The sequence below is a fragment of the Syngnathus acus genome, chromosome 10, assembly GCF_901709675.1.
Source record: "Syngnathus acus chromosome 10, fSynAcu1.2, whole genome shotgun sequence".
Lineage (NCBI taxonomy): Eukaryota > Metazoa > Chordata > Actinopteri > Syngnathiformes > Syngnathidae > Syngnathus > Syngnathus acus.
In genome coordinates, this window is record NC_051095.1 from 2,612,032 (window position 1) to 2,630,722 (window position 18,691).

The 18,691-nt window shown below is 43.5% G+C and overlaps 6 protein-coding genes across 6 annotated transcripts in view; all 6 read right to left on the reverse strand.

The window, feature by feature from the left end:
* Positions 1-18,691, reverse strand: part of LOC119129646 (C-type mannose receptor 2-like) — a 902,042-nt gene that overhangs the window by 723,159 nt on the left and 160,192 nt on the right. The gene's annotated exons all lie outside the window — the stretch shown is intronic.
* cskmt (citrate synthase lysine methyltransferase) lies at positions 12-1,568 on the reverse strand. The gene is made up of 2 exons (XM_037260447.1): positions 1,439-1,568; positions 12-747 (listed from the first exon to the last, which is right to left on the reverse strand). Exons 1-2 carry the CDS (start codon positions 1,515-1,517, stop codon positions 86-88), a joined length of 741 nt encoding a protein of 246 aa, XP_037116342.1. The 5' UTR covers positions 1,518-1,568; the 3' UTR covers positions 12-85.
* On the reverse strand, positions 2,241-4,341 carry otub1b (OTU deubiquitinase, ubiquitin aldehyde binding 1b). The gene is made up of 7 exons (XM_037260453.1): positions 4,265-4,341; positions 3,741-3,802; positions 3,540-3,638; positions 3,347-3,465; positions 2,986-3,070; positions 2,722-2,916; positions 2,241-2,632 (listed from the first exon to the last, which is right to left on the reverse strand). The coding sequence occupies exons 1-7, from the start codon at positions 4,305-4,307 to the stop codon at positions 2,435-2,437; spliced, it is 801 nt and encodes a 266-aa protein (XP_037116348.1). The 5' UTR covers positions 4,308-4,341; the 3' UTR covers positions 2,241-2,434.
* Positions 4,435-11,282, reverse strand: nectin4a (nectin cell adhesion molecule 4a). Its single transcript, XM_037260323.1, has 11 exons — positions 11,049-11,282; positions 9,543-9,731; positions 9,216-9,383; positions 8,629-8,910; positions 8,441-8,558; positions 7,185-7,339; positions 6,931-7,090; positions 6,739-6,814; positions 6,408-6,458; positions 6,065-6,208; positions 4,435-5,493 (listed from the first exon to the last, which is right to left on the reverse strand). The coding sequence occupies exons 1-11, from the start codon at positions 11,101-11,103 to the stop codon at positions 5,146-5,148; spliced, it is 1,746 nt and encodes a 581-aa protein (XP_037116218.1). The 5' UTR covers positions 11,104-11,282; the 3' UTR covers positions 4,435-5,145.
* fcer1g (Fc fragment of IgE, high affinity I, receptor for; gamma polypeptide) lies at positions 12,351-13,992 on the reverse strand. Its single transcript, XM_037260514.1, has 5 exons — positions 13,838-13,992; positions 13,078-13,169; positions 12,767-12,814; positions 12,658-12,681; positions 12,351-12,584 (listed from the first exon to the last, which is right to left on the reverse strand). The coding sequence occupies exons 1-5, from the start codon at positions 13,902-13,904 to the stop codon at positions 12,531-12,533; spliced, it is 285 nt and encodes a 94-aa protein (XP_037116409.1). The 5' UTR covers positions 13,905-13,992; the 3' UTR covers positions 12,351-12,530.
* ndufs2 (NADH:ubiquinone oxidoreductase core subunit S2) lies at positions 14,153-17,947 on the reverse strand. The gene is made up of 14 exons (XM_037260350.1): positions 17,788-17,947; positions 17,401-17,504; positions 17,136-17,326; positions 16,942-17,062; positions 16,758-16,870; positions 16,615-16,689; positions 16,467-16,544; positions 16,318-16,403; positions 16,047-16,166; positions 15,849-15,978; positions 15,688-15,783; positions 14,598-14,681; positions 14,342-14,399; positions 14,153-14,262 (listed from the first exon to the last, which is right to left on the reverse strand). Exons 1-14 carry the CDS (start codon positions 17,901-17,903, stop codon positions 14,225-14,227), a joined length of 1,410 nt encoding a protein of 469 aa, XP_037116245.1. The 5' UTR covers positions 17,904-17,947; the 3' UTR covers positions 14,153-14,224.

The following is an 18,691-nucleotide window of genomic DNA, read 5'->3' on the forward strand; positions in this document are numbered from 1 at the left end:
CACAAACAGGCTTTATGACGAAAGTGATATTTTTATTACTTTTGCACCGTAAACTCAGGCAGTCCGATATGAAACCCTGAGAGAGTCAGGGTTGCACATGAGGGTGAGGGGTCACTTGATAGCAGTAGTAACAAATTGCCCTCAGTTCTCCCACTTCCTGCACTGCGATCGGAGCACCCCGCGCTTCCGTCTCCAGCCACAGCAGCCTGGCATCGGGATCCTCGTCCGAGAACTGGAGCAGAGAGCCCGTGTGGCGCAGCGCCTTTAAACACTGCTTCAACACCAGGCCGGCGCTCCTCTTCCCCTCCTTGGACTTCAACATGGCGTCCGTGGTGCCTTTGTCCACGATGAGGTCCACGCTGCCCGGGGGAAAGTGTTTGTGCAGCTGCGTACAGTCCAGCTCCACAAAGTCCAGCTGGGAAGAACAGTTGCCAGGTTGAACAGCTTTAGCTCGCACGTGCTCCTGCATGAGCCGTACGGCCACGGGAGAAATGTCCACGCACGTGACTCGAACCGGCAGGGGACATCGCTGGTAAATGGACGGACCCAATGCGGAAGTGCCGCAGCCCATATCCAGGACTTGAAGGCTGGCATCGGGACCGGGCCTGCTCTGTAGTGCAGGCATGATGAAGTTATGCACTGCCTCAAAGCCAAAGAACCACTCAAAGTTTTTAAACGGCTTTCTACTGTTTTCAGCGTAGAAGCGGTCCCAGGTGGCTTTTTTGTCCATGTTTTCAATCATTTGAGCTAGACAGAAGGACAGAAGAACAGACAGTCAGCTTCTTCACTTATCATTTGTGCCATACTAACTAGTCAATGTTACAAACAAACTAAAGTATTAATAGAGAACAGAGAGCAACGCAAGTTAAACAAAAATGTGTTAAATATGACACACAGGGGAACACAAACATACATACCACAAGGTCCTTATAACTTCATTAATGTAATGATTTTTGCTGTCATTTAATTCTGTTTCATTGTATTTATATATTTATTTTTAGCCAATTTTCTTCTATACAAAATTTGTATTTAAGAACAAATGTAATAAGGATAATAGAAAATTCCCATCAATTCAAGAAAAATAAAATATATTGGTATCGCGATATGTAAGTGACCAAAAACGAAGTAATATATTTATTTACAGTTGACCGCGGGGACCAGGAAAATCCGCGTATAACTGAAGCCCATTGAAATGCATGAGGTATATTGGGTAAAAGGGGTATATTTGTATTGTATATATTATGCATGAACGTTTTTTTGTGTGTGTTTTACGTTAAAGTAAAACACGCGTTTAAAACGTGCTGCACTTCCGTCAACAACAACCCGCGTACTTAGCATTTGGCCACAAGTAGCATTGCACGAGGAGACGTCACAGCAACAAAAACAACCAAATGACCAAAAATTGACAAAAGTAATGCCAATTTGGGATAAAACGTACATGTTAGAGAAGAGTGAAGTCGCAAACGTGCTGAAAATATCCTCGAACCTGTCAAAAATGACTTTGACAGCGGTGCCATGGCTACTTGTAGTCGGACCTCCTGAGCTGCTGTTTGACAGGAAGGATCACGCGGATAAAAATATAACGGACTACAAAATCCGCCATTTTCAGTTTGGTCCGTGAATAGACGATCTTCGGTGCCGGTCATTATCATGACGAATGACTTGATTTTCTTCTATGATGGGAAGCGTGTTGCCTTCACCCAATAAAAAAAGCTCTCTCTGCTTTTTACAAAATTGAAGTTTCTCTTTTTCAAAATATATAGTTTGTTTTTCAGAGTAATGTTATATCCTTTTATATCTTTTTTATTCCTATTTTTGCAATCATTTCTCTTGTTGCTAATAGAAAACATTCCAAAATAACAGGAAAATAAAATCACAAAAAACATATATACGTACTCCAAGAAACCAAAAAACACAGTATCCCATAGAACATATTTTTGAAAAATGTCCAAATTATAAGCACCCCACAAAAATACTCAAGTAATTGCAATAGTGTCTATGTACAGCACTAGCAGAACACAACATTACTTAAGCTAGTGTTTTTTTTCTTCAACTATGCTTTAGGACCAAACTGCACACAGCACAAGAAATAAGATGTAAATCCCTTTAATAAAACTCAAAATAAAACGCAGTGTAACAAAGGAAAAGAATCCAACAAAGCAAGTCGATAACATTTACAACCACAAAAAAGAAACCTGTACAACTCTAAATGCCTGGAGTCACTTCTATTTTCTCAAACATGTTTTTTTTTTTTTAGATATTTGGTGATAACTTGTGGAGGGGCGAAGTGGGGGGGTACCATGATGTGTACTTGGAACCTTTTTTTTTTTTTTTTTTTTTTGCTTAGGACGCACGAGTGTCATCTCACATGGCGAGTAACATTCTGCTTCATCCGCGTTGTGTGTGGAGGGGGGGGGGGGGGGAGGGGGTGTTGCTATTTGTATAGGATGTCGTAATGGCCCGGTCTGTAGAGGAGGAAGATGCGCGGGTCGCCGCCTTCAGGAAAGACGTGATGGTTGACCGTCCCTCCTTCGCCCCTGTCCATGTACTCCACGAGGATGGATAAGTTCAGGGCCTGGGCTAAGGCGATGATGTGAATGTGGTCGCTTTCTTTTGACATAGGCTCCACCTCCTGGGAAGGGGGCGAAGGGGGGCACAGTCAGGAGACGTCATTTTCTAGAAAATGTCAAGAACGATTCTTCAAATGGAAGTTCATTGTACCTGCTGACAAAATTCCTTGACCGAGCGGCCTCCCTCGATGAAGTGCTGGAAGAAGCCGTGCTCCCGCTGCAGGTAGCCCGAGGTGAGCAGTCGCAGATACACCACCACGTAGTCTGACACGTTCTGGTCGTTGAAGGATCTCAGCAGCTCCTTCAAGCTGGGCTGCTTCTCACACAGCTCGATCAGGCTCATGAACTGGCCGCACAGTCAGGACGCGATTTAGGGAATTGCTGGAACAGAGGATCGCTAGCATCGCTAACTCACAGTGTGGTGAAAGTCCTCGATGGTGAACTCGGTGAATCCCTCGTTAACCAGGTCCACTTTGCTTTTCGCTGCAACCGCTTTAAACCTGAGCAGGGAGTCGACAACATGTACACGTTTTTTTTGTGCTACAATAAAAATGTAATTTGGAATAATATAAACGACCACCATATAGGGCAACGTTAGTAAGCAAAAAAACAGCAACAGTTGTTTTTATTTATTTGAGCCAGTGGAAAATCCAAAACACTTCACAAAATTTAAAATAGTTTGTTGAGATGCCCAAATTAAAATGTTCTCATACTTTGATGCCTTGAAATTTCACTATCACTCATCTTTATGTGAAAAAAAAAAATGTATCACTCACTTCTGCAGTTCTTTGCTGTCATCTAGTAGAGACTCGAGATGTGCAAAGCCAAAGGCTCTGTAGAAACAGTTGCCGTCTGGTCTTGTCTTGCGGATATATGAATATTTTTTGTACAAATCCTGCGATAAAGCAGCGGGAAAAAAAAGGATTGGTATGGACATCAAGGGGGACACATTGGTGATATTTCACCCACCTTGATCTTGAGCTGATAAACCGTGTCTTCTTCGGAGTACTCCCTCTGCAGCACGGACAGTTCCTTTCTTTCTGACACTAGCGGGTTACTGTTGGCTATCTGCATGGCCAACCATGAGATTGACAACAACGACAAAAATTAATTGGAATCCATACTGGGAAGGGGGTGGGGGGGGACAGCATCTTCAGGTGAAATCCTCACCTCCTGTTGAATTCTGTCCTGCTGCGCAATTATGGCCTCATCATACGCCAAGCAGTTCACACCTATTACAGAGGGCAGAGTCATATTTTGTACATGAATTTCTATAAAAGTCAACTAGGTCAATGTTGCAGTAAGTTAAACGACTCAAATGAGAATGACGTGACATGGAAATATGTTTATTTACAACGTCTGTAAGCTCAAAAACAAAACACGTCGCCCTCCCTTATGTCGTTTTGTTGAAAGTTCAGTACATCGCTTTAACGTTGATTTTAGGTTCAAAACCGCGAGACTGCACGTCGCCTGACAAAGTGGCCAAACAAGCGTTTTCTTTGTGCAGTAATTTTAGCATTAGCCAACAAGCTATGGCCCCTTTCTAGTTGGACGCTGCATGTCAACCGCTTTGTCTGACGGAAGGACACCAGCCAAAAAGCGACAAAACCACTCGCGTTCCAAGTGACTTGAACCTCCACGACCGAGAGGGTCTCGCTGCATGTTGTCTTGTGTTTCCACTTTGCTTTTCTCACCCTCCATCTCCCCCTGTGATGTTTCTTGCTGCTCCTCCGCCATCTTAGTTGTACAGATCGGTTTCCTGTTTTTTTTCCCCCATAACTTTATTGCTCATGTACAAAGGTACAAAAAAAAACAGTGACGTACACCGTTCGGCGCGGTACAAGAAAAAAAAAAAAAACGTATCGTACAGCACTTTGAATACAATTTCGTCATATTTACCATAATCACACGTAAAAGTGCAATTTTAAGTGGTACACAAACAAGGCTACATTCTTGAGGCTAATCGCCCGTTACCCAAACATGCAAAAGATTATTCAGCATGTATAAAAGTGTTTATAAGATGTAACGCGTCACGCCTTGTGCACTTCCCAATATCACCGCCAGAGGGCGCTAAAGACAAGGAATACAAACTTCTGCAGGCAATACTGTATTGCCTTTCAATGTGGGTATGGCCAAAATAAACTGTTTTTAGTCAAATTGTATACAAGGGGGGAATTCAAAACACAAAAGGTTGGGGAATTTTTAAGTTAAGCTACAACACATATTTGTAACACAAGTCACATACTAAAGTAAGCAAGTTTCATGTGGGCATATCCCAAAACCCAAAGGTTTGTAGTCAAATTGCATTCAAATAGTGTTAAGAAAAAGAAACACAAGATTATAGAAACAAAAATACAAGAGTGAGTGAGACAGAATAATACTTCATGTTTGCCAAATTTGGAGTTCTTGCTATGGCACATATTTTGGAACAGAAGCACAGCAAACAATCCTGAAATCATCATGTGCCATCTGCATTTTCTCTAGTCCAGTACAAGTTTGTTGCCGACTTGTCCTTTAAACACTTTACAGTTTTTAAGCGTAAACTGCTTCTTTGCGAATTGTGTACAGCGTCTTCCTACACGATCTGGGCCTTGTGCACCAGGGAGGCATGCGGGCTCAAAGCAGTGTGGCCTGTCTCCTGTTTGAACCTCTTGGTGCTATTTGTGAGTTGGCTATGCACCTCAGACACCTGCGAGCGGCTGCTCTGGCTTTGCTGGTCATCAGGATGCTCCCGACTGGCGGGCCCCCCGAGGCCCTCATCCACCTCGTCGTCGTTGTCCGTCGTGGAGGGAGTGGTGTAGTCCGGGGAATGGTGGCGCAGGGACCTGACGGAGCTCCCTGGCCTTGACCATTCCTCATTTTGCTCCCTGGTGGACTTGATAGGCAACGGTGTCGGCACGCGACAAGGAAGGAACGTTCCCTGCTACAGACGTACACAACACACACAAATGTACAGTTGGATAATCTAGTTTCATTTGCGCTGTAAGCGATATCGGTATTTAGTTTGGAGTTAACTGTCAAACTAAACACGTCATAAAGATTTCACACATTGTCTATTTAAATATGAAATATGCTTTGTTTTTAAAACATCATTGGCGCCTACGCTAAAGCTAATGTAAAATCCTATTGAAATGCCAAAGGAAAATTAGCACTGAGTTTGGTGACTTCTACTATTCTCGTTAGTATTTATTTTTCTTTATTTAACTCGGTAACTGAATTATTTTCCGACTGTTATATCAAGTTATGTTTAAAGTTGAATTTTCAAGAGTTCAAGGAATTTTTATTGCCGTCCCAACCCACATTTCCACGCATGGCTCAAAATAAAATACCCGAGGTCCCAGGTTAGACGCTAGACTTGTGAACATGAAACTAGAACAACAAAATAAAATAAAATAAATATGATAAAAATGCTTATTATAAATAACTGTGCTTATTATTTTTTCCCCCGATAATCGCCTAGCGTTAATCAGATGTCATTCGACTGTCTTGCTCACCTCATCGTGGTCCATGTAGCTCTCTCTGACCTTTTGCGAGTTGAGTAGGACCGGCCGACCCAGATTGTCGTACGCACCCCCTCCCCCTTCTCCTGCCCTCCCACCCATGATCGTCGAATGGCTCTCACGACTGGGGGCCATCTCCTAAACAGACACAGAAGATGATTTGCTAACCGTTTTCTTCAAGCGACACTGTGGCAAGAGAACTCAACCGGGGGTTCTTGTCATGCAGTTGTTGTTTTTTTCTGGAATATGACAATTTTGAGTGGTTCTAACTACTCTCAGAGTCAGAGACAGGAATAAAAGGAGCATCAAGTTTGATCGCTGCGACGAGCAGACTGACCCCGAGGGACGACAAGGTTCCCTCCACCCTCAGCGGGATGCTTTCCTCCGTCTGCAATGACAGCAAATAGAATTTTATACTTGCTGGCAAACTTGCTGGAAGTTCTCCTGTCAAACTTTGCCGTTTCCTCAAGAGAGATAAAGCAACGCCTCCTTCCCTGTCTCATCCCGAGTGCTTCATTATGTCTTCAATTCATGTCAGACAAAGAATCACTGACTAAAATCTGACGGTTTTGTCTCCTGAGCAGAATTGGGTCGCGTAGACGGATGGGGGGAAAAAAGCGGGATTGTGTTTGTTCGGTGTTGTGGGGGAGAAAAGAATCAATCAGTACCGCTCCTCTGGCATCTGTGCTGACCGAGTTGATCCTCCTCAAAGAAGCTTGCCAAGACAGAGTGCTTATTTCCTCCCTGTGTGAAATCAAAGACGGTGAGATGAGTTCTCCGCTTTTTGTATAAAGTATTAAAAAATATATCAAAACTAACTGTACTGAAAACCCCCAGAATAATATGAGCTTGTTCCATACTTCTTCTCGGTCAGTTCCCTCTTGAGCCTCTTGTTCTTTTTCTTGTGGTGACAGGTGACGGTGATGATGACGACCAGCATCAAGAGGAGCAACGCCGCAGCTATCACTCCCACGACAACCATCGTCATCGTCTCCGTCATCGCTTGCCTCAGGGGAAACTCTGGAGTAGGGAAGGCGGCAAGCGGTCGAAACGAGGGATACATGGACGGGGGTTGGGGGGGGGGGGGTTCAAAGGCTCGACTGTCGAGGTCTACCTGACACGATAATCTCCACCTCCGCCACACCAACGCCAACGTCGTTCTTCGCCACGCACTGGTAGGTGCCGCTGTCTGATTGGCTGAGGGGCCGCCTGAACTCCAGGGTTCCGTTGGGGTGAGGGATCAAACCCTCGGGTAAAGCCTCACCATCTCTGCAAATAAAGAAACGACAAGTCGTTACTGTCCAATTTCATTCTTTCCACATCTGTGGTTCTTTCAGGAAAATGAGTCCAAACTTATGGACGGAATGTGGACGTATTTGGAAGTAACCAAATTCAAACTCAAGTCTCGTGTTAAAGGGTTTTACTTTCAGTCATTTCTAAAAGGCTTTAAAATAAACAAACAAAATAAATAAATAATGCTTGTGCACACCCAAAAATTATGAATAAAAAAACTAATAAATAAATAAATAAAAAATGCTTGTTCAAGCATTATTTAGATTTTTTTGGAAGTAACCGAATTAAATCTCAAGTCTAGAGTGTTAGTGTTCTGAATAACATTAATAAATCATTTCTAAAACGCTTTAAAATAAACAAAGAAACAAACACACAAAATAAATTTAGAACAAAATAAAATAAAACAAACAAATAAATAAATAAATAAATAAATAAATAAGGCTTGTCCAAGATCGAGTACATTTTCTGTTTCCTTTTATGCAACATGCAGTTTTCGATTGAGCATTTTCGAAACAGTCACTGACTTCATCCGTTCTGTTCCCCTTTTTCATCAGTCGTCTCGCTCACACACTTTCGGTTCCCTCCGCAATGTGGGCTACCTTTCCCTTTCCTCGCTAGAGGTTGCGTCACCCAGACGCCTGCTGTTGACAAAACCAACAGGTTCGCCCCGCCTCATGCTCGATCATGTAATCGGTAATATGTTGTTGTTCAGGTAGTATGTCAAAAATGTGTGTTTTAAAGCATAATCTTCCCGACTGCTCAAAGTTGTCTTCATCGTTTGTAGCGATTACACATTCAAAGGCTAACGATAACTACGAAGACGGGCGCGGTAAAAACGAGTTCACACCCCTGACTTAAGGTGACTTGTACATGTTGTTTTCTCTTAAACGTAACAACATCTGCCACACCCTGATGACTGATATTAATCCCATAAATTGAGCAAACGCACGATGACTCGAGTACGACGGGTTCAATGCGCGAGCAATCTGCCACTGTTGATATGTGGCGTCATCACGCTCGGAGTTACTGGAAAAATAACCGACCAGACGCTGAGTCAACAGTTATCTTGGTGGGTACCTGGCCCAGGTGAACTGCTGCGGTTTAGGGTTTCCTCCACTCGTGCAAGTCAGGGCTGCATGCTCCAGGCCCACATACCAGTCCCCGTTGTAGCCCGTCACCTCAGAATCGGGAGGAACTGGGAATGATACGTGCAACCATGAGTAAGGTTGACCTGATTTAATCGTCCACTTTTCGATCCCACTCACAGTGTACGACCAGTTTGTTTTGGTGCCTGCGTGGGCCCGTTGTGAGAGTCGGATGCCACACCAGACAATCCAGTTTCTTCCCGTTCATTTTTCTCAGAGGGTGCAAGGAGAAGTAGGTGGTGACAGCCCCGTTGGCCCAGGAACGGTTGATAGACTGACCGTGTAGCTCAGTGTCCCATGACAGCTGAGGCGGGGGGCGGGCCAAAGAGCGGCACGACGCCGCCTGCCGGTATGACTGCCCCTCGACCAGAATCACGGGCTCCAGGGAGGAGATCGGGATGGCTGGAGGAGAAACATGATGTTGAATATTTCTGTTAGAATCCCACTTTTTGGAAAATATGCTAAATAACTAACATTGGTCGAGTAAATAACACTGGTCCCAACATTGACCCCTGTGGGATGCCACGTGTTGTACAAGCATTGCGACTAGCAGCATTCCATTATTCCAAACTCCTCACCCAATTCAAAACTAGCCCCCGAAATCCTCATTTGTCTTTGTTGCGTTGATCTGATTCAGTGGTTCCGATTTGATTCTTTATTTGCTATTTGATTCCATATTTGTATCGACAAAGTGACGAGAAACTCACTCCAGACCATGAGGGTCACAATTTGGTCGAAGTTTCCAAATGGGTAAGAGTTGATGTGACACTTGTAGCGCCCCTCGTGCGAGACATCTGTGCTGAAGAGTACCAAAGACGAGTCCTCGGTAGGGATGCTGCTGTTAAATCGCACCTGGCCGGACCACGCTCCAAAAGCTGGAAACAATAAATATTTAACGTCATTGCGGAAACAAGTACATGTCCGTGTTTACATATTGTTTTATGACACCTTAAAAGTTGAAGACCATTATTGTGGTCATTTGAATGATTCATATCATTTTTTGGGTCAAATTGTTCAGCCCTACTGATGCGTACCGGTCTGGCCGTCAATGTGGTGAGCCGTGATGATCTGCTCCCAGCCCTCTGGGATCTCCTTGTACCATGTGACCTGCACCACCAACTCCGTTTCTCCCGGCCGGAAGCGGCAGGGCAGGACCGTCTCCTTTTCGGCCAGGGAGAAGATGGAGTCGTTCGGGGGCCGCTGGACAAATTCTCCTCCGCTCGCTGCAATCGAGAAGATTTTTTTCCCAGAGTAATGCTATGAAACTAAGACAATAGACCGCATTGAATCCGTTATTCCAGTTCCATGGAGCAAATATTAGAATTTAGGTTCTGATGGTGTTGAGGTCAGCAGAGGTCTTCCTGCCCTGTAGGTGTCCCAATATTTTTGCGGAACAAGACTAGCCGTGTTGAAGAAGGACTCAAAGACCATCACGGCTTTGCGCTACCAGTACAAGTGAAATATGTCGCTTGACAAGTTACACGAGACGTGTCGTAGCGCATCACGTCTGGACACGGCAGGAATTAACGACAGACAAAAACGTGTCGTGTGTGCGGCCTGTTTACAAAATGTCTTTGCTGTGCTGAGATGTCACGTGACCCAAACCTACACACACATCAAATGGGATGACCTCTGTGTTGTCGATACCGACCTTGGATTTGCTTGGCATCATCTTTTCCGATCACAACTGCCTCTACAAATGTGAGTGTTTCGTCACACTGAGAGAGGCAATGATTCACAACGCCGCATTGTGAGAACGGGACAGCATGCGTCAAGCCGAGGAGCCGTGATTCATGCATTTCCCGTGAGCACCGGCTCACCACCTATCAGTCTCGCGCCTCGTGTGGAATCCACCGACGGCACACGTATTACTTCATCGTTTCTTGTGTCCATGTGGAAGACGAGGCATGGACACATTTAATAAATGGGTTTGACCAATGAATCGGCAGGTATTAGCCACCTTAAAAAGGACCGATTATGCAGGTTTTTTTGTCGTCATTTTTTACACATGAATACAACCCTACACTAACCCTAACCCCTTGATTATTCACCCCATTCCAAAAAATCCAAAATATGAAAGAAAATTGAAAAAAAAAGTGTATATATATATATATATACTTTTTTTTCCAATTTATTTATTTATTTATATATATATATATACACACTTTTTTGTTTTTATATATATATATATATATATATATATATATATATATATAAAAACAGTATATCACACACAGTATATCATACAATGTGACTGTTGAGGGGTTTTTTTTACGCCATAAAAAATTGGATCAACAGCAACCAGTTTTTCCTGATACGTCAGGCAGCAGCATGCCGTTGTTATTTTTTCTCGGCCTGTCAAGAAAGGCTGCTCCACTCAAGTGCGTTTTCTCGCGAACGTCCCAAGCGCAAGTACTTTATTGTGAATCTTTGATGACGAGGGGAAACAACATCTTTTTTTGCGTAGTCGAAATACTATTAATGGCAAGAGCGTAAGAGGAAATAAAGATCCTACGACAAAGCAAAAAAATATTTCTTACCAGAGATCCGGGCAACCAGGAGACACAACAAGAGTCCTCTGATCCAGGATGTCATCCTCCCAAGAGTTGCTGCACCACTTGAGCAAACAAATCATCAGCCTAAGCTGTTGAACGCAGACATGCTTCTGGTTCCTTGAGTCCAAAAATTGTACATCAAGTTTTAAGATTCGGTCCCTTTTCTGTGGTGGTTTGTCACACACATGGTGAGAGCAGAAAGGCTCACCTGTCAGGGATACACCTGTTTGCATTAGTTGCTCACTCGTGCTTCCACCTCCTCGCCACAAGTCAACTTTCCGGTTTGGCCGAGGCCACAGTTTATACCGCATGCGCTGGTTTTTACTTGCTCATGCCCGGAGGCTGCAAACGAGACACATCTGCCGGCAAACAAGGCAGAAAATCTGCCACCTTTTGGTCTGTGTGAACACCTTCTTTCTTCAGTCATAACAAAGTGCAGTGGCACATTTATATCTTAATTATTGAACGCTTGTTTAATATTTTTTTTAGATTCAAGAACTGGATGCATTTCAAGGAATCTGATCAGTTGTGAAGGTCATTTAAGATTTTACAAAAACATTTGTCCTAGCACTGACCCTTGTGGGATGCCACACACAATGTACTTCTAGCTTACAAATGCCTTCTCACCAAATTGAAAATGTCAATGTGATATTGATTGTAGTTTTCAGATAATGATTTATATTATTATATCACCATTATCGATTTTGCGTTAGGACTGTAGCCATAAATTTGTGGATTTTCGCCCGTTTTAAAGACCTTCACGTCTTAATATTTGTCACAGGAAAAATGACACTTATCACTGAGAGGATTTTTATACAATTTGTAGATCATGCCAGTCAATGCATGTTTGAAAGTTTACTTTTTATTACATAGTTTGCACGGCAGTTGCTCATGCTAGTAGTTTGCACACCGGGTAGATGCTAATGCTAATGGTAGGGTGCGTTGAGCATTGCAACATTTTCTTTTTCTCTCCATGTGTTTATTTTGCTCTCTCAATTTCATTTTGGTTTTATGCAACAACTTTGTTTCAGAACAAACAGGAAGCTCTGTATTCTTTGAATATTCGGAATATTGTAAAAATAAAACGGTATGGAAACACATTTAAATTATACTCACAATACCCATAGGCATTTATTCTTAATACTGCGTAGGCTTAATATAATAATAGGCTTAATTGATAACTTTTTTGTGACGCTAAATATATATTTCTAGCAGGTTATACTACCCCCTAGTGGCCAAAGCGTGTACACCATAAATAGCCCAATAAATTGAAGCAAAAAAAAAAAGTGGTATTGAATCACGTCTCTATTTTTTATTAATAACTGCCCAATATAGTAAATCAAGAACAAATTCTCAAAACGTAAGCGACGCAACATTATTTTTCATTGTCCCCGAATTTGCATTGCACCTAAAAGCTCGCCAAAATAAGCGTAGGATAAAAACTTCGATTGCGGTCTCCTTTCCTTGTCACTTAACGGTGTCAATTATGGCATATGTGTCCTGGGCATGAGGAGTCAAATCCTGAGAAGATAATGAGCAACAAACAACAAGTCAATGTGAGTGTGCCACTTGCTAAAATTGTTCAAAGACTTACAGTGTAGATGCCTTCTTGAGAACTCTATCAAAGATAGAAAGGGGAGGGGGCAAGTTATCAAAAAAACAAATCACACATCAGTTGTACATGTTTGTGAGCAGAATTTTACCTGCTTGCAATTTGCATTCCCCTTGGCATGCTTCTTAAAAGTGCGCATCTGTAGGTTGAACATTAGGATTTACTCATTACTAGCTTATCATGTTTGTTAGCATTAAACTATATTTTCCACCTTTATTTGTATGCATAAAACTCCCCCCCTCCCCCTTTTAGGTTTCTTTCACAACCACACAGGAAGTGAAGCCACATCCACAGGCACACTGCATTCAAGTGAGGTATACTTTTATTGATATACTTTGAGTGTGACTTAATTGGGATGCATTGAAAAGGACAAGGGGGAGGGGGGGGGGGGGAGATGCCGACCTTGAGTCTGCAGTAGAGCGCAGTCAGGATGATGCCGTACAAAAACAGCAGACCGTCCAGCACATAACAGAGTTCGGGTTCACCCAGAGCGGCTACAGGAAGAAGATAAAAATGTTGGAATCATTTTGACACCAGTTTTTAGATGAAATTATGATGCAGGTGTTCCTAATGAAGTGTCCAGTGTGGCTGTATTTTGGGGGAGCTAAAATAATGATTAAAGTAGGATCAATTAAAATATAAATTAATGACGTACGTATAGCAATGTTAGTTTACGAAACAAAGCAAGTTTTGACTTTTCTAAGCTGATGACAAAACAAGACAAAAATTAATTCTGTACATTTTCCTGACAGCAAAACTTACAGATATTGTGATTCACGCACTTCAAATTTGATCAAAGTTTTGTCGTCTTGAAATTTTCAGTTCATCCAACTGTTTTTGCTTTTTAGGTCTTGTAGCCAAATTGAAAGGAAATGAATCAGTCATCACATGACGGCAGTGACATTTGTCTTGGAAAAAGCTTGACCGCTTGCTACTTTTGAATCGTGGCTGGCTAAAAACAAACGAAGTCAGTCAGTCAAGTCTTTTCACTCCTCTACCAACCATAGACAAGCGCCAACTTTTTTGTTTTGTCCACAAACGATGCCTAATGGGATCAGCTTCTCTTTTCGCAAGTGAGAAAATAGGACAAAATTAAGTTTAAAGACGTTTCGCAAACGCTCGTCGCCATCGGTAACCGAAGCGCACACCCTCCGCAACTCACCAGCTCGCCCGAAACTCATCCACAGGGGAACGGCCGCCAGAACCGGACTCCTGCGCCACGAGGCCATGGTTCTATTCGGTCCAAAACACGAAATGACACGACGGGTTTCCTGCACAAGAATGACAAAGTGCAAAAAAAAAAAGAAGAAAAAAGCCTACCAAAAAAGAGAGCAGAGAGGGGGAAGTTGTGGTCTGAGAGCCAAGTCCGTCTGTCTCATATCTGCTCAGGCCACTCCCTCTTTTGAAGACCAAACCACAGTAAAGTCAAACCTTTTGTTGCTCTTTTTTTTCTCACATTAGAAATGAGAGAGTCTTCTTTTTGATTGTGACCATAAACTATTTATTAGGTATTTATACATCACAGAACATCAGGCGAGCGGGTCAGAGCTTAGCGGTCCACCTCCCCAAACACGATGTCCTGCGTACCTGTCGAGGGGGGGGGAGAAAAAAAAAAAAAGTTGCGGCGATTGAGTCGGAGGCAGCTCTCGTTGATGATGTCGCTTACCAATAATGGCCACGACGTCTGCTAGCATGTGTCCTTTGGCCATTTTGTCCAGACCGGCCTAGTAGAGTGCAAACAGTGGCAGTTATCGATTTATCAGCAACTTTTGAACTTTGTAAATTCAAAAGGAAGCAGGAAAGAAGAAGGAAACGTTGTATGTAGAAATAAAAACAGCACCGTCAGGACTTGAGGAAGTCAGCGTGGCCTCCAGCAGCAAGTGCCGCTCGATGCGTTTCTAAATATTTCAGCGACGTCTTACCAGATGGGCGAATCCGGGCGCTTTGATCTTGCAGCGGTAGGGTCTGCTGGAACCGTCCGACACCAAGTAAACACCAAACTCCCCCTGGTGAAAAGAAAACACGCAAATAAATGCGAGTAAGCAGGAAACATCACAACTGCATTTTTTATTTTTTTACTGTTTGTTTGCTAGTAAGCAGATGCACAAACAAGGCAACTCCTTTTCATTAAAGGAAACTACACTTGTGTATTCTGCTTGGGACAGTGTTTGTTTGCCAAAATTTGGTTCAAAGTGAAGTTATGCTAGTTATCGGAGCATAAATGGGAAGTCTGCTAACCTGTGTTATGGGTTTGGCCATGTGACGGAAGCAATAACGTGTCAAACCACTATAATGTGTCAAACTTATTGGTGCTATTATATATGTATATATCGTAAAAAATATTTGAAAAATCAACAATTACTTTCAATAATCAAATAATTGTGTAGAGCGTTTTTTCTTTTCAAATCCTCAAAGTGTCAGGTTTCCAAGAGTAAACATTGCACAATTTCTATCGTCCTCCATTTAAGCTCAGCGGCCTAGTGGTAGAGTGTCCGCCCTGAGACTGAAAGGTTGTGGGTTCAAACCCCGGCCGGGTCATACCAAAGACTATAAAAATGGGACCCATTGCCTCCCTGCTTGGCACTCAGCATTAAGGGTTGGAATTGGGGGGTTAGATCACCAAATGGTTCCCGGGCACGGCACCGCTGCTGCTCACTGCTCCCTTCGGGAATGGGTTAAATGCAGAGCCAAATTTCACCGCACCCAGTTGTGTGTGTGAGACAATCATTGGGTCTTTGCCTTTTTATTTTTTTTTTTGAATCAAATCAAAACATTTGCTTTTCCTTTGGAATACAATGATTATTTTTTTGGCCGATTTATGGACTAAAGAGTTTATTATACGCGATTATTTCAATAATCATCAGTTAAAGCCGCTCATTTAGATTAGTTTCAAATTTAGTAATAGAGCAACAGACAAGGAATTTTCATACGGCTCCGACCGGTTGAGTGAAGTTCAAGTCAATCTTTACATTTCACAGATAAAAACACACGACGAGGTTGAAGCGTTCTCACCTTGGGGGCTTCCACTGCGGTGTATGTGGCCCCCGGGGGGACCTGGTAGCCCTCCGTGTAGAGCTTAAAGTGGTGGATCAAGGACTCCATGGACATCTGGCAAAAAGCAGCACACATCAGCATCGCCTCCGCCGGCCGTGCTTTGCGCTCGTTGGACTCACCTTCATCTCAGATCTCTTGGGCGGAGCCACCTTGGCATCGTCCACCTTGATCTCGCCTTCCGGCATCTTGTTGAGGGATTGGTGCATGATCCGCAGCGACTGCCTCATCTCCTCCACCCGGCACAGGTAGCTGCACGAGACGCGGGTGAGCCGAGGAGTACCGAAATGGAGAAGCGGAGCGCTCTGTCGTTCACGCACCGATCGTAGCAGTCGCCGTTGCTTCCGATCGGGACGTCAAATTCCACCTCGTCGTATTTGTCGTACGGCTGCGACTTACGAAGGTCCCACTTGATGCCAGAACCTCTCAGCATCACACCGCTGACGGAGGAGCAAGAGCGTGAAAATACAGTACGGCCAAAACACAATAAAGATTCATTCGATTTATTGTGCTTGTTGAAAAATACATGAAAACAAATAGTAGGTCGCAATATTAACGTAGAAAAAAAAAAGAAAATGGTTCCCCTCTGACCTGAAGCCATAGTTGAGTGCTTCCTCCGCAGTCACCACGCCGATGTCAACGGTGCGGTTCTTCCAGATGCGGTTATTCGTCAACATCTGCAAAAATAGTCGGCAAGTAATTCAGCGTCGTCATCGCGTCTCCAAGACGTGATAACGCACCTCTTCCACTTCATCGATGCGAATGGAGAAGTTCTTGCACCACTGGTAGATGTCGTCCATTAAGCCCAAAGGAAGATCCTGCGACACGGCGAGAGAGTCCGCCAGTCAGCGCTCAGGCGCCATTTGCACTTTGATTTGCTTTGGTTACCTGATGAACACCGCCAGGGCGGACGTAGGCGGCATGCATTCTGGCTCCGGACACTCGTTCGTAGAACTCAAACATCTGAGAAGAGGGAAGTCGGAATGTCAAGCGTCTCGGAGTCTCCAATGGAGCGTGTTTTCGACCGCCACCTTCTCTCTCTCCTCGAACATCCAGAAGAACGGGGTCATGGCGCCAATGTCGAGTGCGTGAGTGGTGATAGCCATGATGTGGTTGAGGATGCGGGTCATCTCCCCATACAGAACTAACATTTTGCAACAGAGGAGCGATTGAGTTGCAAATTCTCCATCCAGGGTCCGTTTTGTTAGACGTTACCTCTGATCCACTCAGCACGAGGTGGCGCCCTGATGTTGAGCAGCCTTTCCACAGCCAACGAGTAGGCCTGCTCGTTGCACATCATGGAAACGTAGTCCAAGCGGTCAAAGTAGGGTAGAGCCTTTGGTACAAGGAGGAAATCAGGTGTTTTGATTCCAAATCCTTTATTTTTTTTTACATTCCAAGAGTCGTACCTGCAGGTAAGTCTTGTACTCGATGAGTTTCTCCGTGCCACGGTGAAGCAAGCCAATATGGGGGTCACACTTTTTAACAGACTCGCCGCTGAGCTCCATTACCAGGCGCAGCACTCCGTGAGCGGCCGGATGCTGTGGGCCAAAGTTGATGGTCAGGTTGGACACGTCCTTCTCGGCCGGAGGATCCTTGTCTAGCCAAACAAATGCAACGCTTGAAAAATAATGAAGGGAACATACTTGGCATTTCCGAGAGTGGAAATGTTACCATTCCATGGGGGTGGTTTCCAGTTCTTATTAATAGCAGTGGGGTACATCACCGCGCCGGCATAGTGCTCAGTCCATTCCACATCTGGCTGCCACTGTTTCTCCCTAATAATCAACATAAATGTGTGACTAAGTTGCAGTAAAGCGATTAGCTTGATTGCTAGGTGGCTAACTATGGAACTTCTATTGCAGCTACGCGCGTTCATTCGTACTAAAATAATGCCATAAGGATATATATATATAGTTGTTTTTACGGTTTACAGGTCAAAATGCATAATTTCGGCATTCTGCGAACGTTAGCATTTGTGTGAGTCCAGTTTTGCAGCTCAATAACAGGAAATTGTGTTCAATGTAACATTCGTGACATTTAGGCTTTGCTCTTACTTACCTGCTTTGAAAGACAGCGCAGCAGGGACTCCCAATACAATTATTTGTTGTATTAAAGATTAATTTTGCTGAAGGACGTCCTAGTTTAGTAAGCGACCTTAACATCGTGGCCGCCATCTTGGCTGTCAAGCCAGCGCTGTTGAGTGACGTCACATAATCTCTTCTTCGCTGGTCATATGCGGCGAAATAACGCACGCGACTGCCACCGACTGGTAATGTTTGCAAAAGTATTACAGTATTGTTTTTTTTTTTTAAAGTAACACGTCACCGTGTAAAGTGACAGACAAATATGTAGTCAAAAACAAGGAAGGACAGATTACTTATTTTTTTAATTAAAAAAAACAGTGCTTTTATTTATGTAATACTGTGGAAAAATAATTACATACATTTTTAAAAAATATTGAAGGTAGAGAAATTAAAAAAAAGTTCGATAACATACTTTTAACATTTTTTTTTCCTGCTACGGAACAGTACAATAACATAAACATTGGGGTTTTCTAAAGTCAAAGACACAATAATACAGGATACAGTCCTACCAGAGGTATAAAAGTACTAGATCGTGAGAGAAATGATAGACGTATATTGAAACACACCGGCATACAACAGTCCCACGCACACATGAGTCAGAGGCGGTTTGGAGTATGCATGTATCCATTCACACATCTATACAAACACACTGTACAAATTGATGTGCGTGCCAATGCCCACACACTCCATCTTGACTTCTCTCTCTCTCTCACACACACACACACACACACACACACTTACTACTACATGTCAATATTGTAGACAGCCTTCACGGAGCCTCGCCATACACATTCTCTTCCGGCCCTTTTGGCAGGCAGACGATGAGAAAGGATAATGTTCTTCCGATAAGGCCACTCAGTTCTAAACCCCACGTGTGT

Coding starts and splice junctions, on each gene's coding strand:
- nectin4a (XM_037260323.1), bottom strand. CDS start 11,103: ATGACATCCTGGATCAGAGGACTCTTGTTGTGTCTCCTGGTTGCCCGG. Junction 9,732..11,048: donor CCTGGTTGCCCGGATCTCTG/GTAAGAAATATT, acceptor TCTCGATTGCAG/CGAGCGGAGGAGAATTTGTC. Junction 7,340..8,440: donor CAGCAGTTCACCTGGGCCAG/GTACCCACCAAG, acceptor CTTTATTTGCAG/AGATGGTGAGGCTTTACCCG.
- fcer1g (XM_037260514.1), bottom strand. CDS start 13,904: ATGGCCTCGTGGCGCAGGAGTCCGGTTCTGGCGGCCGTTCCCCTGTGG. Junction 13,170..13,837: donor GATGAGTTTCGGGCGAGCTG/GTGAGTTGCGGA, acceptor TTCTTCCTGTAG/CCGCTCTGGGTGAACCCGAA. Junction 12,815..13,077: donor CGCTCTACTGCAGACTCAAG/GTCGGCATCTCC, acceptor TTCAACCTACAG/ATGCGCACTTTTAAGAAGCA.
- otub1b (XM_037260453.1), bottom strand. CDS start 4,307: ATGGCGGAGGAGCAGCAAGAAACATCACAGGGGGAGATGGAGG. Junction 3,071..3,346: donor GACAGCAAAGAACTGCAGAA/GTGAGTGATACA, acceptor CTCCCTGCTCAG/GTTTAAAGCGGTTGCAGCGA. Junction 2,917..2,985: donor TCGAGGACTTTCACCACACT/GTGAGTTAGCGA, acceptor CTGTGCGGCCAG/TTCATGAGCCTGATCGAGCT.
- ndufs2 (XM_037260350.1), bottom strand. CDS start 17,903: ATGGCGGCCACGATGTTAAGGTCGCTTACTAAACTAGGACGTCCTTCA. Junction 17,063..17,135: donor AGTACAAGACTTACCTGCAG/GTACGACTCTTG, acceptor CTTGTACCAAAG/GCTCTACCCTACTTTGACCG. Junction 16,871..16,941: donor TCGTGCTGAGTGGATCAGAG/GTAACGTCTAAC, acceptor GCAAAATGTTAG/TTCTGTATGGGGAGATGACC.
- cskmt (XM_037260447.1), bottom strand. CDS start 1,517: ATGGCACCGCTGTCAAAGTCATTTTTGACAGGTTCGAGGATATTTTCA. Junction 748..1,438: donor ACTTCACTCTTCTCTAACAT/GTACGTTTTATC, acceptor CCTTCTGTCTAG/CTCAAATGATTGAAAACATG.